The sequence below is a fragment of the Euprymna scolopes genome, chromosome 3, assembly GCF_053919585.1.
Source record: "Euprymna scolopes isolate OS-2025 chromosome 3, ASM5391958v1, whole genome shotgun sequence".
Lineage (NCBI taxonomy): Eukaryota > Metazoa > Mollusca > Cephalopoda > Sepiida > Sepiolidae > Euprymna > Euprymna scolopes.
In genome coordinates, this window is record NC_136484.1 from 134,450,504 (window position 1) to 134,468,003 (window position 17,500).

The following is a 17,500-nucleotide window of genomic DNA, read 5'->3' on the forward strand; positions in this document are numbered from 1 at the left end:
GAGCAACAAGTTGGGCTGTGTCGGGGTGGGAGGCGTCGGCACCGGCGGAGTAGGAGGACCCCAGCAGCAGCAGCTAAGAGGAAATGGCACTGCGAACGCGGTAGGAGTAGGAGGTGGAGGCGTGTTTGGCGCGGGTGCAGGCTCGATGTGTGGTGCTACCGGTGGAGGTGGGATCCTTGTGGGAGACGAGACTGTGAAACCGTCTGGGATTAATGAGAGGAAACGCAGAGCCAGTGACGAAATCAGCTTGGACGTAAGAATATTTTTTTTTTGTTAATATTCATTCACTGATATTATATATATATATATATATATATATATATATATATATATATATATATAAAATGTGCATTTATGTCGTGTGTGTGTGTGTGTATATATATTTTTGTCTAATATATATATAGTATGGGTGTATATATATATATATATATATATATATATATATATATTACTCGCACATTGTAAATGTTAGCTTCTATGGACAATTTCAGGTGTCAGTTGTTGTGATTTCCTCAGAGACATTTTCCTATTAAAGTGCAAATTTTACTAACATTTTTCTGTAAGTTAGTTGCACAAACAAAAACTTCGATTTATAAATGTAAGCTTAACAACCAACATTATACATTCACAAATTTTACATACATTTGTATACTTTTTTTATTTTAATGCTAGTAATTTTTACTGTTTCGATTACTACTTTCTTTTTCCAGAAATAATGTACATTGTAATTTATGTAACATTTAAACAAACTCACAAATTACTTTTTATAGCTAATCTATGGCTTCGTAATTTTTAAATTTTAATTTTTAACAGTGAAAATAAAATTTTATTAGAGTAACTAAAAAAAAAACATAAGAAAATATTGCTTTGTGTAATGTTGATGAATTAATTTTTTCCGTCTTTTTAACAATTTCTTTTTAACAATTGCATTACTAACCTGGACCGAACTGACAATTATTATTTCTTTTGTTATTTTGTGTTGAGGCGGTGATTATTATTATTATTATTATTATTATTATTATTATTATTATTATTATTATAACTCCCTAAAAAATCTATACCTAAAATTTTTTGGATTTCCCATTTTCGGGTGTGATTGCACTTTAAATTTCAGGAATAATTAATGCATCATATAAACGAGATAAGCGAAACATTCTTTTATAAATTAAATATATAATATATTGAATGAATGCTAAAAAATAATCGAAATTGTGTGACTGACATTTCTTTTGATGAAAACTCACTGTTTATTTTTTTTGCATGCGTGGATGTGAATGTCACGTGTGAACCAGCTTCTTCATTCACGTATCTTTGAAGACCTAAATATTGTTTTTGAAGTTTATACATGTTTTATAAAAAAAGCTAACATTTTATAATGCCTCCTTTATAAGAATCATGATATAGATGATAGATTATCTGATTTAAATAAGAATACAAGAATACTTAGCATCGTCATTATAACTGATTGATCGGTATCGTGTACTGCATCTATAAAATGTGTTCGATCCAAGACCAAGACAAGTAGCATGACTTGACCCTAATACAATTGAAGGAACCATGAAAAACAATTGAGAATATATACTTATGTTTACCTATAGTTAACAAGTTTTTAGGGTAAGCCACAAAACAAACAGTAAGTCAAACATCGCACACTGTTTGAAATAAATACTGAAAAAATATTCCCTTTCAAACAGACAGTTGTGTTTATTTTCTTTTTGCAATTAGAAATAATGGTATAGTTTTATTAATCGATATGAATATTAGTGCGAACACTGTTGAAGCATCTGTTTTTTTTTCAGTTAGTTTTGACAGAAGCGTGTCAGGTGTGTAAAATTTATTGTGTAGAAAGAAATAGAAATGGGTCATGTTTTCATAATTTAATTATAAACAACACTTCCTGTGGAAGTTCTATTGATACATTTCGATTAATTGAAACGCATTGCATGTAAACACATGCATACATACGTCGTGTGTTCAGAAATCATATGTAAACATATAATAAACAAGGTACAAATTAAATAGCTTCATTTAAAAAAAAAATTCTTTTTACTTCTTCGATTATAACTTATGCTTGTTAGATAAAACGTGCTTTCAAATATCATTTATTTGAAATAAACGCGTGGTCATATAGGGTTGGGGTGATCAATTCTTTCCGAAAATTAAATAATATATGAAAATAATACTCTTTCCTATATAAGATGTGGGCTTGTTCTGTTTATTTTAAGCAGATTATATTTAGATAATACGACCTAAGATCGTGATATTTATTGTCTGTTTTTTTAAATTAACATGGACTAAGGGTGTTATATATATATATATATATATATATATATATATATATATATATATATTGACGAATCAAAATCATGTCCATAAAAATCATTTTCGTCGTCAAAATTGCATATACATGTATATATATATATATATATATATATACACAACTGAATAAATATATATATAAATACGTATGTATGTATGTACTTATTGATGTGTAAATCGCCACTTGTTCTCGTCTCCTCATACCAACAGCGACTATAATTCATTCCTCGCATTGTGACATCCTTCTAAATCTCTTTTACACACACACACACACACACACACACACACACACACACACACACACACACATATATATATATACGTATAAATAATCAACTCTATATCACTGAACATTCACCTATTAGTTTTTACAATTTGATGTGTACTCTCTTTGAATGTGTCTATAAAATATAAATATACACACCCTTACACACAATATATATATATATATATGTAGTAAGTTATGGCAATTAAGCTACACAGAGTATTCCGCGTTTCATTCTCATCGGAATTCGTCAAGCTCATGCTTCTCACGAGAATGAAACGCGGAATATTCTGTGTAACTTAATTGCCATATATATTTTCATAACTTACCACCTAGCTCTATCTATGCATTGAGCACTGTTGAAGTAAATACTGAAAGTTTACGCATAAATTATATCTTCGCATATTAATTTATGTGATTAAATGAAGTAATAATATATATATATATATTATATATATACATATATATATATACATATATATATATATTATTCCCAATTAACTCTTATTATTGATGCAAATTTAAACTGCCGAAATACGATTGTTCTCACCCCGACGCCCTAATAATTACACTTTCTAGTACAATTGGTAACTTTTAAAACTTCTAAGAAAATACACACTAAGCTTTTCTTCTTTCAAAAGATGTTTGAGAAAACATATTCTTGCTTATGTCTGATGTTAATTAGATCACGATGAATGTACAAAACACCAAATTTAGTCGATTCTGATGAATTGGAAACCCGCGATTTGGTTTATTCCGTTAAAAGTTGGATGAATTATTTCCATAGTTTTAATATATTGATGGGTTTGATCATCGAAAGATTGAATCACTACGCCATACAAAGTAAGGAAAGTGTCCAAATGTTTGTGATTCTTATTCCACAGTGTTCACGGCACATTTTACACCGACCTTCTTTCGAACTTGATGCGTGAATGATCTTGTTTATTTTGATGCCATGCTTAAATAACAGATCACGAATGAAAGCAGTCTTGCGCTGTTGCACAGCGTGAGATTTTGAGCGGGAAAACATAAATCTTGAACTTGTTTCGCTATCAATAATTCGCAACTTATTTATTCTTTACCGTGGTGTAAAATAGTTTTTAAATAACTAGACAATATCTTCTGTGTTTACAAACATTATTTCCTAGCGAACATTCGCTTTATCTTGTAACTGTTTCTCCTGTAACAATCGAAATATTTAGAATACAACAGTAATTAAAATGTGTATATTTATATGTACATATATTATATACAATATAGTCATCTACAGTCTGTTTCGCTGGATCACACCGCTTCAGTGCGGCTAGACTAGCAAGTACCTCAAGCCAGGATAGACACTCGACCGCCTATGCGGCAATGAGCGTTTCTAAGCGTTACGCTATTTGTCTGCTGCTAAGATGGGTATTACATATGAATGCCGATGTTTGTGCTTTGTCTTATCAAATCTGGTAGCATTTATAACAATAGACTGTTTACAATACGTATCCAGTTTCAATATGAATTAATACACGATTGCATGCTATAAAGCATGCTACTATGCAATTATAATGGCATAAATATAAGAATAATAAAGGGTAATAATATTTCGGAATTTTCATCATTCAGTCCGTCAGTCTTGCCAATGATTAGTTGGGGTCTCAGTGTTTTATCCCTCAGTGTTAGCGTAGTCTCACTCCATCACCACAGGAGTTTCCATCTTGGCTCCAAACTTGCTAGCGCAGTTTAGGTGCAGTATCTGTTGTGCATCAGATAGATACGCTCTGCCCCTTCAAGGCTCATGTCCAGTAGAGCAAACCCGCAATGACTGGCAGCAGAGGAGGCCGCAGCTTCTGGCCGAAAGTAAACTCATTGAGGTATACAGTCGCCCTATCGTGTCCGCTACTACGCCTTTTCTTTCTGGATGAGGCTCCATGGCATTTGAGGAAAACTGCAAAGCAGCAGTAGGATTTGAGGTCAGAGTTTCCATCTCTTAACCTTTTGCTGTGATAAGGCCCAGAAGGCAGTGGTGTTTGATTTTGGGGTCGATTCCCCTTAGTCTTCGCCCAACCAAGGACACCCACAAGACAGTGGGGTAAGGGTTGGTAGTGTGCCAGGGCATGCGTACACATAGTTGGGCCATAACGCACTACCTCTTGGGACCTACTACTCCAAGATCTACAAGTTTAGCCTGGGGCCACAAGGCACCCAGTTACCGTGTGTGGCCAAGGTGGAGGCACTATAGGAGTCTTGATGATGGAGAGGCTATGTACTCGCAGGGAAGACTTATGCATAGCTGTTCTCTTTTCACCACGAGGTAAGCCAGCGGTGTTAGCTGAAAGCAATAAAGCATGCAAGCATGAACTCAACACTAATTTATACCTAACACCACCCCTGCCGGTTTAAGAATCCAAACACACACATTGGAATTCGGAATGCTACTACTACTAAAAAATTAATAAAAATAATAAAAGACCAACGACAGAAACTACTAACCACACTTTTAGTGAAGAAGAATGATGCAGACTGGGACCTCGGGGAGGTGTATTCCTATCCAGACGTATTATCATTGAGAGCGAGAAATCAATGGACAGTGGCTGTGGCGATAGTGTAAATTTATTTGGAAAGGTTGTCAAAAAATGTGAAGACAATTGAAAATCTGAGAAAACTTCTTGTTACCTAGACTTCATGGAACATCAACATTATAAAAAAACGAATCACAGCTGATTGCCTGTGTCAGAAATTATAGTAAGTTAAAGAAAAAAATAAAAAAATCAGACAAACAAAGAAACGCCAATAATAATACCACACCCAAAGGTTGTTCGCGAAGATAAATCTTGGATGATGACCTATGTGAAAACATTTATTGAATAAAAATAATAGTCAAAGTAATAATAATAAAAACAAGATAAACAATCAAAAATAGAAAAAAATAAGTAAATAAAACTAAACTGGAGATTTCCACGAAGAAAAAAAATGTAAATAATTTGTATCTTTCCTTTCATATTGTAAAGATATTAGATACTAGCAGGGAGACCCGATGTTGCCTATGATTGAATGAGGATCAACGAATATTCTACACTTCCAACACTTGTATTGCTCTCGAAATCAATGAAATCGCCAAAGTTTTAATCAAAGAGATTGGGGGAGGGGCAAAAGATTAAAGAGATGGAAACTTATAAAAAGTTTTGTGAGTGTGAATTACAAAAAAAAATGTGGAAAATGGATGATCGGGTTTAACATGAAAACAATTTTTCCAATGCTTTCATGTATCAGAATGAAAGTTTGTTGAAATATTACACGTTGCAATGAAACATAAACATTCATAATAATTAAGTATTCAATTATTAATATAATTATGTTGTTATATTATTATGAGTAATTACACTGTAATTATAGCAAAGGTAGTTTGGCATTAGATCAAGTGCTAAAAAGGATGGGAGTTAAGTTTGCATATGCAAATCCACACATATATATACATATATATATATATATACGTGTGTGTGTGTGTGTGCGTAAAAATCCACATAAATATATGTATATACATATATAGTTGTGCGTATGCATATATGGGTGTGTATGCGTATGCTTATATATGTGTGTGAGTATTCATATATGTGGGTGTATGCGTATGCATATGTATGCGTATATATACATATATACACATTATACATATACACATGAGAGAAAGAGAAAAGAAGACAGATGGACAAATATATATATTATATATATATATATATATATATACATACTTCATTTAATCACATAAATTGATATAGGAAAGTATAAATGTATGCGTAAACTTTAAGTATTTACTTCAACAGTGCTCAATACGTAGATCGAGCTAGGTAGTAAGTTATAAAATATATATGGCGATTGAGCCTGATGAATTCTAGCGTGGATGAAACGCGGAATATTCTGTGCAGCTTAATCGCCATAGTTAAAGAGATGTAAAAACAGACAAATATACCAAAATCCAAGTTGAGCTGTGCCCTGAAGCGTTAAACCATCCGCTTTGCAGCTTGAGGGTGCTTGCAATGGTCCTCTTGTCATAATTTGTTTGTGGTGAGAGCATGAGTTTTGCTCGTTGAACTCTGTCTCACTTCCATAAATGATAGAAGGCTCACATCGCTCTTGAGATTTGTACACATCTGGCCAACTAAATTAGTAGTTGATCTGCAACAAAACCGATTTTTATTAAACAGCAATGTAATCACGTCGTCTTTTCTAGGGCGGCAATTTTATTGTTCCATATTTTATATACACTCGAGTGCAAAAAAAAAAAATAAAAAGAAACGGGCCAAACAAATTTTATACATTTTATTGCACTAAAAGCTATATTGAACAAAGAACAATTGAACACGGAAACTTAAACGAGACTAATAACATAGATACGACATTTATTTTAATACATTCTTAGGATTTCTTGATTTTTTTTAAAAGATCAATCCATTAAGACATGCTCTCAACCAAAGTGGGACACTGAAGAGAAGATGCTATTCCATTCGCTTTGTACAGCTTCTCACTGTTTGTTATTGTTCCAAAAATGTCTTCCGACCAATGCACCTGATATTATGAACCAAATATTCTCGATTGGGTTTACATCGGGGCTTTGACTTGGCCAAAATATCACATCAATTGAATTATCAGAAAACCATTTTTTGTGACTTTAGAAGTGTGTGCAGGGTCATTATCATGTTGAAAATAATGTTCTGGGGATATTCCCAGCTTCTGGATACTTAGTAACAGTTATGTTTCTAATATTCGAATGTATTCCTTTGCATTGATTGACTTTTAACATCTGATAAGTTCCCAACTCCTGCTGCAGTAAAAGTTCCCCATACCATTATTCATCCATTCCTGTGTTTAACTGTCGTTTTCATGCAACTTGGCGAAAATCTTTCTCCAGTTCTTCGATTGCACCATTCGGGAGCATCTGGAGCATCACTAACAAGTCAAAATCTTGATTCATCTGACCAGAAAACATTCCTGAACCAGTCTGTATGTTTCTGGCCATAACATGAGAAAAATCTTTCTATCCTTGATGTTTTTCTTAGATAAAAATGGCTTCATTGCACACCTTTTAGAGGAAAACCCCATTTCTTTCATTCGTCTAGATATTGTATATCAAGACAGAGAATTTCTAGCCCCTGTTTTGAATTCTTGGCTATGGTCAACAAAAGTTTTCTTTCGATCCTTCAAAACAGTTAATTTAAGCCTGTGGTCGTCCTTCAAAGTGGATGCTCTAGTGCGACCAGATCCAGATTTCCCTTTTAGCAAGCATTCGACTTCAAACCTTTGACCAATTCTCTTCACTACAGAAAAAGATGTTTTCACATTTTCTTTTCTTAAAATATCAAAAATCTGCTTGTAAATCATTTTGGACTGCCTTAATCCTGCAATTCGGTTTTTTATATCCTCACGAAGATGCGGTCTTACCATTTTTAGGATTAACTTTTTCACTTATTATTATATGCTATTATAATAATGATCTGCAAAATAGAAATTTTCAGTTAAAATTAACAAAAATTCATGGAAAAATATCGAAAAATCGATTTATTCTTTCTTTCAATGTTGGCCCATTTTTTCATTTTGCTGATTGGGTGTATATATTAGTGTTGAGACGAATAATCAGAATCGGCAATCGGAAAAATCGGATTTGGGGTGTGTATCAAAACCGGAAACTAATAATGCCTATTTTCCGATGGCAAAAAACGATTCCTTTAATCCTCATTTTCTTTTATTATTTGATTTTGTTTGAAACGAAATCTTCAACTGGTGGTAGAAATAAAATAATAAATACTTATTAATTAAAACTTCCAATTAAAACAAATCTATACACCAACGACTCACAAGCTTGTTTTTACGGTTAGCAAGACAAAATAACCATTTTGTAGTTAGACATTCAAACACTAATTGTACGGAATGGAGAATTTAGTACGAAATCGGTAATTGTATTGGAATCGGGAAATATAAAACTCGTGTCATCACTAATATACAGATAATATATATATGAGGGGATATAAGAAATATAAAAACATTCTTTAAATATAGACTTTCTGCGATGATAAAAAAAGACCAATAGGTAAGATGGATCTTAGATAGAAAAGGAAGAATAAATACTAGTGCGTATATTGAATCATCAATTCAATAATGAAATTGCATGAATAGGAGTAAGAGAAATTAATTCTCTTTATACCTACGTATTTCGAAGCCTAATGCTTCTCCTCAATTCGGAGAAGGAGTGCTAGGTAACAAATAAGAAATGCGGCGTCACATTAGCAAATAAGTATTGGGGCGTCTTGGCTAAAAATTAAATACTAAAGGGGTCAGGGGAAAGCTGGAAAACTATTGCGACGAGGGTGGTGTACACCAAACTTGTAGTATCACATGCTGGATATAAGAGGGATTGAATAGGATTGTGTCTATAAAGAAATTAAAATTCACCATCTCTCTCTCTCTCTCATATATATATATATATATATATATATATATATATATATAGCCAGTAGAGTTTAGTTTCCTAGAAGTACATCCAATGAAACAACATGTGTCTACCAAAATAGTGCTCAATGAGTGAACAGAGCAGGTATATTAATTTTATTTATACAAACATTAATGGCTACATATGTGCATACATGTTTCTGTAATCACCCACGTTGGGGGATTACGTCTTCAGGCCAAGAATTACCTTCAAAAGTCTTTTGAAGGTAATTCTTGGCCTGAAGACGTAATCCCCCAACGTGGGTGATTACAGAAACATGTATGCACATATGTAGCCATTAATGTTTGTATAAATAAAATTAATATATATATATATATATATATATATATATATATATATATATATATATATAATTGTGTGTGTTAGCTGTTTGGCATTTCGTTTTACAAAACCATAATCCTTAATAATATTTCACTCGATATTTTAGAATAATGAGGCAGGACTTTTTTTTCATTTGCCTCCTTTTTTTAGTTCTACCGGATATATTATGTGTTTAATGTCGCCAGCAATAAATAAAACAACCTTTAATGTTTGAGAGTCAGACGCTGTCAACAAAGAAATAATCTCAACATGTTTGAAAAAAAAATCCATCTGTTTTTCTAGGCAGTAACTTCTCGGCAGAGAGGTGAGCTAATCGTTTCGTCCAATTATAAAAATTAAAAGTTACTTGTTTTAGGCGATTACATGTAACAAGCTGAAACGCCTACCGGTTAGAAGAAAATAAACTAACAAATAAAACGAAACCATTATGTGTTCAGTTCCGTATATAGATTTATCGTAAAATGATTCTCCATTTTAACGTATTAGGAATAGTTACTAATGCTTTTTTCCCCACTAACCCTATGTCCGATTGGCAATTTCGTAATGTGTTATCACATAAAAATTATTTGCTCCTCCAAAAAATAATAAATGATGCTCAGAATTTATCTTCCATATTAAAATAGTTAAATGGTGGTTTACGATCTGAAAATAAGTCTATTTTTCGAGGTAGTGAGGATATTAGTACTTAAACTTTTAATATTTTATTTACACATTAAAAATAAAGAATACATGTTGTTTATAAGTAAGGCAAACAGCTAAAATAAGTTGTTTAAAATTAAAATACAAAAGAGACGCTGATTAAAAAGCAAATTTTATAAAAAAATAAACATATGGATCTTCTACCACTCTTGTCCTCCCCCCAACAAAAAACATACATTTTTATTGCGTGAACACCCTGGCAAGAAATTAAAACAGTTATTTCAAAATTCGTGAGTAGAGAACCAGTTTTATATACAAATTTAATATAAAATAATCAAACGGATAACAGATTAAAATGGAAAGCATTAAAAAAAAATTAATAGACACGAAAAGTATTTCCTTGTTTTTAATATTTTTGTAACGAAAATTGGAATTAATAAGATGCTTTATTAAAGGATTTACAAATAGGAATAGGGAGAGAAGGACAGAGTCTGAGCGAATAGAGTGGGTTTTTTGTTTGTTTTTTATGTTTTAATCCGCGTCTTTTTTTTGGGGGGTGGGCGGAGGTAAACGTTGCTGAATAGGTTTACGTCGCATTTAACAACGGAAGGAAATGAATTGTTATTGAAAATAGTAAATTACTGTTTCTGGGCAATAGAACGTGATCATGACTTTGTAACTTTGTTGTAGCACAAAACATTACAATTTCGTTAATTTCAAAACAGCATTTTATCGCTTTTAAATGGCCCATAGAGCAAGGAAAAAAAAAAAAGAAATCAGTCTGTTTTTTTTTTTTTCATTTTGAATTTTAAAAAGTTTTGTTTCTTAAGGAATATTTAAACAGAAATACTAAATGTTTGCCCAGCAATTCACGCAATATTGCGAAATAAGACGGGTGTTTTCAATGAAAATCAAAACAATAACAAATAATGCTTAATTAATAAGATTAAGATTTCCCACCCCAATATTAAAATTATTAATTGAGTTATCTATCTCCGTGCGACACTAGTTCTCAGTAGATCACCGGTTAAGCAATGTTGAGCTTGGTCAGCGCTAAAACGGGTGACTATTTGCCAATTCCAGATGCCGTATGTTCTTCCCACTTATCTTGGCATTGTGTCCAGTCGTACTTTACCTCTACTTACCATTAGACTCAAGCGCTACCGATTCAGGAGAGGTGTCGTTAGAGATTGGCCAACGTTTGCCTTACAGTTATACGCACATCTACCCTTACAGGATGTATTCACTGTCTTTTGAGACTTAACGGAACCATCGACATATATATATATATATATATATATATATATATATATATATATATATATATGTGTGTGTGTGTGTTTGTGTATATAAATAATATAAAAATCCTTATGTTGAAAATTTATTCAAATGTTCCAAAAAAAAACTTATAAGCCTGTAAGGAAGGTATACAACATTTTCGTACACATAAACAAGAAAAAATTTATTCCAGTTTCGAAGAATGCAAAATAAATAATAAATTTTACAGATTAATGCATTAAAGAAAACACACAATATGATATTCATCATATTTGCATAAAAAACAATAATTTAGTAGTTAGAGACAGTTTGTAGGAATTCAACGAGATTAAAAAGCATGAAATGGGGCAAACAAAGAAAAAGGATATGATAAAAATCCAATGAGAAAGATGGTAAAATCCAGAACAGGAAAAATCCGAAATGGGTTCATTGAAACTCCATTGGTAATCCGTAAGGAAATAGAAATATTACTATAAATGTCCAGGGTAAAATCCAGAAAAAAGCATCAGATAATGGAGAAGTGAAGATTCATTTTTTACTATGACGCCTTTACAAAATAAAAAGTAAATAAATAAAATAAAATAACAGCTAATGGAAATAGAGTGTAATAAAACGGAGATTCTAAATGAGATTAGGAATTAGGTTGGTTAAAGAAAGAGAAAAATGAAAAAGAGAGCTAAGAACAAATAATAAATATTGTTACGGTATTTACTCAACCAGTGCTTAATATGCTTTTACTAAACTCTACTTCATAACTCCATACTGAACACTCACAAGATGAACGAGTCCAACGAATAGTACAACCTCGTTTTATAAATGACCCATCATACAGCATACCATTGAAATAAACGCATACTAATCACTTTCACTTTATCAAATAAGTACTTATATACAAATGCCTCGGCAGCTGAGATCTGTTTTTACAAGTCTTGCGATGGATATGACATCTTACACCATTAGCATCCATTTGCGATTCTGCTGGTGTGCCAAACTTAATAGTTGAACAGACAGTTTGTCAGATTAGATTTCTGAGTAAAAAATGCTTTTGCTGAAAGGGCTGTTCATTCATTCCAAACCGTAGAAAAAGACCAGCAGTGAGTGACATTAGATGTTATATCCTTATTGCTACTGAATCTATAAAACTATCTGTACACGAAGATGGTTATATTTTGCGTTTGTTCAATACGCACATCAGAGCATGTTTCTCAAAAGTTTAGTTTCAATTATAAGCCGATGCAAAATAGCTGAAAGATATGCCATCAGATTGACAATCTAAGAAGATAATGACAAACGCGATGAATCCAATTTGAATTGAGATTTTAAACAGCAAAAGACGAAAATATTAAGTCAAGATTTTGACGTAAAGCTTGTTTTAATAGAGATCAAAAATAAATCACGTTGATATCATTATGTAAAACATGATTTTTAGGGGGTGTGAATGCTGAAATAGAACACGTTTTGTAATGATAGCTTCCTACTTTTTTACATGGCGCTGATCAGATTCTGCATTTAAATTATTCGCTATACCCGCGTTCTACATACATATGTATGCAAATATACTGTGTGCATATATATAACATGCACGCACACACACACACACACACACACATACACACACACACACACATATATATATCTGTTTATTGGGAAATGTGTTTAATTATATTTCACATTGTATTTATACCAGTTCCTTAATTATGAAGCTCGATGTAACTGCAGAGCATATACAAATTAATGACATATATCAATATTCCAAATTTCAAGATGTTCACCATCTTACCGTTTAATTTTTTTAAGTACGTTGAAATGCACAATTTTTGATAACACCTGTTTCATAGCGCAGGATTATTCACATAATTATTATGTCAATTTTTAAATTGATTACCCCCTTAAACTCTCAGAATAAAGAAAAATATAAACAAAGATTATAAAGCAATAGGGGCACGATTACAAAATCCGAAATTGAAAGATAAATTGCATATATATATATATATATATATATATATATATATATATATATATATATATATATATATTATATCAAAAAGAATACATATATATGTGTGTGTGTGTATTCTTTTTGATATAATAAAAATTCCTATTAACTTTATATTACTTGTTTAGAACTTGTTAGATATTTGAGGAAATATGTTGATCAATCTGGTTGTCAGACAAACTCTTTACTTATGCGGATTTTATAATGAAGACAGTTGAAAATGTAAGGCCCATAAAAACAACTGCTTTGTTGTTCGTGCGAATGAATCGTCACAGAATTATATATTACATAAATGACCGTCATGCTTTACTTCTGTCAAAACAAAGAACACCACAACAATTACTATAAATTAATATTCAGTATTAGACCTATTTACATGTTCTGATGTAATATTATTTCCATGCCCATAATTGTTTAGTTGTACATCATTTCAAAATTTAAGCGAATAGCGCCCCAATTTTGTTTATTATTATTATAATCTTTTTGATGTACTTTCCATGAAGCTCACCAAAAACAAATCATTGAAACAATCTATCAAATCTTTTCAAATCAATGTCGCAGCATGGAAATAAGTACAAAACATGCCGTGGTTAAAAGATGCTACCAGAAAGTATCTGGATTCTTCGACCGTATCAGCTTGAGTTAATTCCACAAGATAAATCCGCTCAACATTAGCACTGCTTTTCTCTTTCACGCACATACGTATGTTCATGTGTGGTTAGGAAAAAAGTATGCTGATCTAATTGTGTCACAACTTCTTTATATCACTCATTTTATTTATGAAGCTCGACGTATTTTAAATATATTTACATAGTACGTCACTGCTGTAATCGTGTCACTCGAATTCAAGAAGCTGTGATGGATAACACATGATGCAGACCACAAAAGAGTCACCATAAACATTTTTAGTGCAATTTCCAAGTGTTGTGGAGATTCTCTAGCACCGAAACACTGTGACGAACGTCGCCGGTTGTTGTTGAGTATCCACTTCTCAACACACGTTACAATCCGCTCGAGAAATTGGTCGTGTTTGTTTCGCAGAAAGAGCGTAGAAGATACCTCAAAACGACGATATTTTTCGATTATCGCTTAATTCATGCGGAACCCAACTTTTTTGACCTCCCTATTTGCGTTAAATGGCAAAGAAATCATGAGTGGTCGATCTCAAGTTCAACAACTTCTCGCGTGGTTTTTAAGAGGACCGGCTTCAATTAAGGCTTTCAAATGTTCGTTATCAACCACAATCGGCCGGCTGCGGCCGTCTTAATATTTAAAACTACGGTCATTATTGCGAAATTACATATAAAAATAACATATGTGAGGAAACGATATTGTTTTTGCACCAATCTAATAGTCAATCAAAAAAGTCAAGGTTATGATCTGCATGATAGAAACGTTGATTCAATTTTAATTATAAAACAAGTATGATATACGTTAGAAACACACATTACAACGCAAAGAAAATCCGAAAATACTTATTTGATTAAACACAATATTTCAGAGTAATATTCGATCCTCAGGATTTGATACATTTTTTTTTTATTTTATAATAGACATAATATATATATGTACATATATCATTATACACAATTATACAAATGTTCATATTTTAATATATATACACTAAAATATAGATGTCGAAACACACACATATGTACATATCTTAATATACTAACTTATATGTACATATATATATATATATATGTGTATATACATATACAAATATATATATATAAATATCTAAATAGGCAAAAAATATATCTATATATAAAAACACATAATACGAACATATATTAAAATATGCAGAAAATATGCATATAAATATACACTCTATCGCTCTCTCTCTCTCACAAACAAACACATATGTATGCAGATGAATAAATACACACACATAACATAAATATATATATATATATATATATATACACATTGATAATACAACATTAGCGATATATGCATATAAAAATACACAAACATATATATACACACATATATACATATAATGTATATATGTATATATATATAAGGTATGTATAATATGTATATATATATGAGGTATATAGAATATGTATGCATATATACCTCCGATATATATACATATGATATATATCTCCGGTATATATACATATATATATTATATACCTCATATATACATATTATATATACCTTATATATATACATTTATATATATATATACATATTATATATTATATACCTCATATATACATATTATATATACCTTATATATACATTTATATATATATATATATACATATTATATATATCTTATATATATACATTTATATATATACATATTATATATATCTTATATATATACATATTATATATATCTCATATATATATACATATTATATATATCTTATATATACATATACATATTATATATATCTCATATATATATACATATTATATATATCTTATATATATATACATATTATATATATCTCATATATATACATATTATATATATCTCATACATATACATATTATATATATCTTATATATATATATATACATATTATATATATCTCATCCATATACATATTATATATATATCACATATGTATATATATAATATATATATATTATATATCCCTCATATATACATATTATATATACCTCATATATATATACATATTATATATACCTCATATATATACATATTATATATACCTCATATATATACATATTATATATACCTCATATATATATACATTTTATATATACCTCATATATATACATATTATATATTCCTCATATATATACACATATGATATATACCTCATATTTATATACATATGATATATACCTAATAGATATATACATATGATATATACCTCATAGATATGTACATATGATATACACTTCTTAGATGTGTATATATTATATATACCTCTTATATATGTATACATATAATGTATATATATGTGTATATATATAAACGTTTGTATATATTTGAACATTATATATATAACGATATATATAAACAATATATATATAAATAACTGTATAAAATTATGTATATATGGACATATCTACACAGTTATATATGTATAGATATATATACATATGGATTATTACTATGTAGATATATGTATATATATACACAAATGGATTATTCATATGTATATATATGTATATATCCACCTATACATTATATATACACATATACATTATATATATAAAGATATTATTATATATAATAATGGCATTACATGTATATATATAAAGATATTATATATACATGGGCATTATATATATGCATACATATATATATACTTGAACATTATATATATGTATATCTATATATATACATACATGGACATTATATATATATATACATATATATACATCGATATTATATATATATATACATGGACATTATATACATATACATGGACAAGGACATTATATATATATATATATATATATATATATATATATATATATGGACATTATATATATATGAACATTATGTATATATATATATATGGATATTATATATATATGGACATTATATATATATGGACATTATATATATATATATATACATATGGACATTATATATATATTTATGGACATTATATATATATATTTATGGACATTATATATATATTTATGGACATTATATATATATATTTATGGACATTAAATATATATTTATGGACATTATATATATATATATATGGACATTATATATATATATATGGACATTATATATATATATAGTGGCATTATATATATATATTTATGGACATTATATATATATATATGGACATTATATATATATATAGTGGCATTATATATATATATTTATGGACATTATATATATATATGGACATTATATATATATAGGGACATTATATATATATATATTGACATTATATATATATATATATAATGTCCCTGTATATATATATAATATCTGTACATATATATATATGTATACATATATATAATGTCCATGTATATATATATAATGCCAATGTATATATAATAATATCTTTATATATATTTATACATATATATAATGTCCATGTATATATATATATATACCGATATTATATATATATATATATATACTGATATTATATATACATATACAGATATTATTATATATATATATACAGATATATATATATATCTACATTGACCACTTTTGAAGTAAATACTTAAAGTT

The 17,500-nt window shown here is 29.7% G+C and overlaps 1 protein-coding gene across 3 annotated transcripts in view; it reads left to right on the top strand.

Moving 5' to 3' along the window:
* The window catches only part of LOC145259121 (nucleolar protein 4-like), a 1,685,616-nt gene that overhangs the window by 1,530,858 nt on the left and 137,258 nt on the right, over positions 1–17,500 (top strand). For all 3 annotated transcript variants that reach the window (XM_080116807.1, XM_080116798.1, XM_080116813.1), the window contains one exon: positions 1–253. This exon is cut by the window's left edge and continues 403 nt beyond it. In XM_080116807.1, coding sequence (XP_079972933.1) covers positions 1–253 — 253 coding nt within the window. The remainder of the gene's footprint in view (positions 254–17,500) is intronic.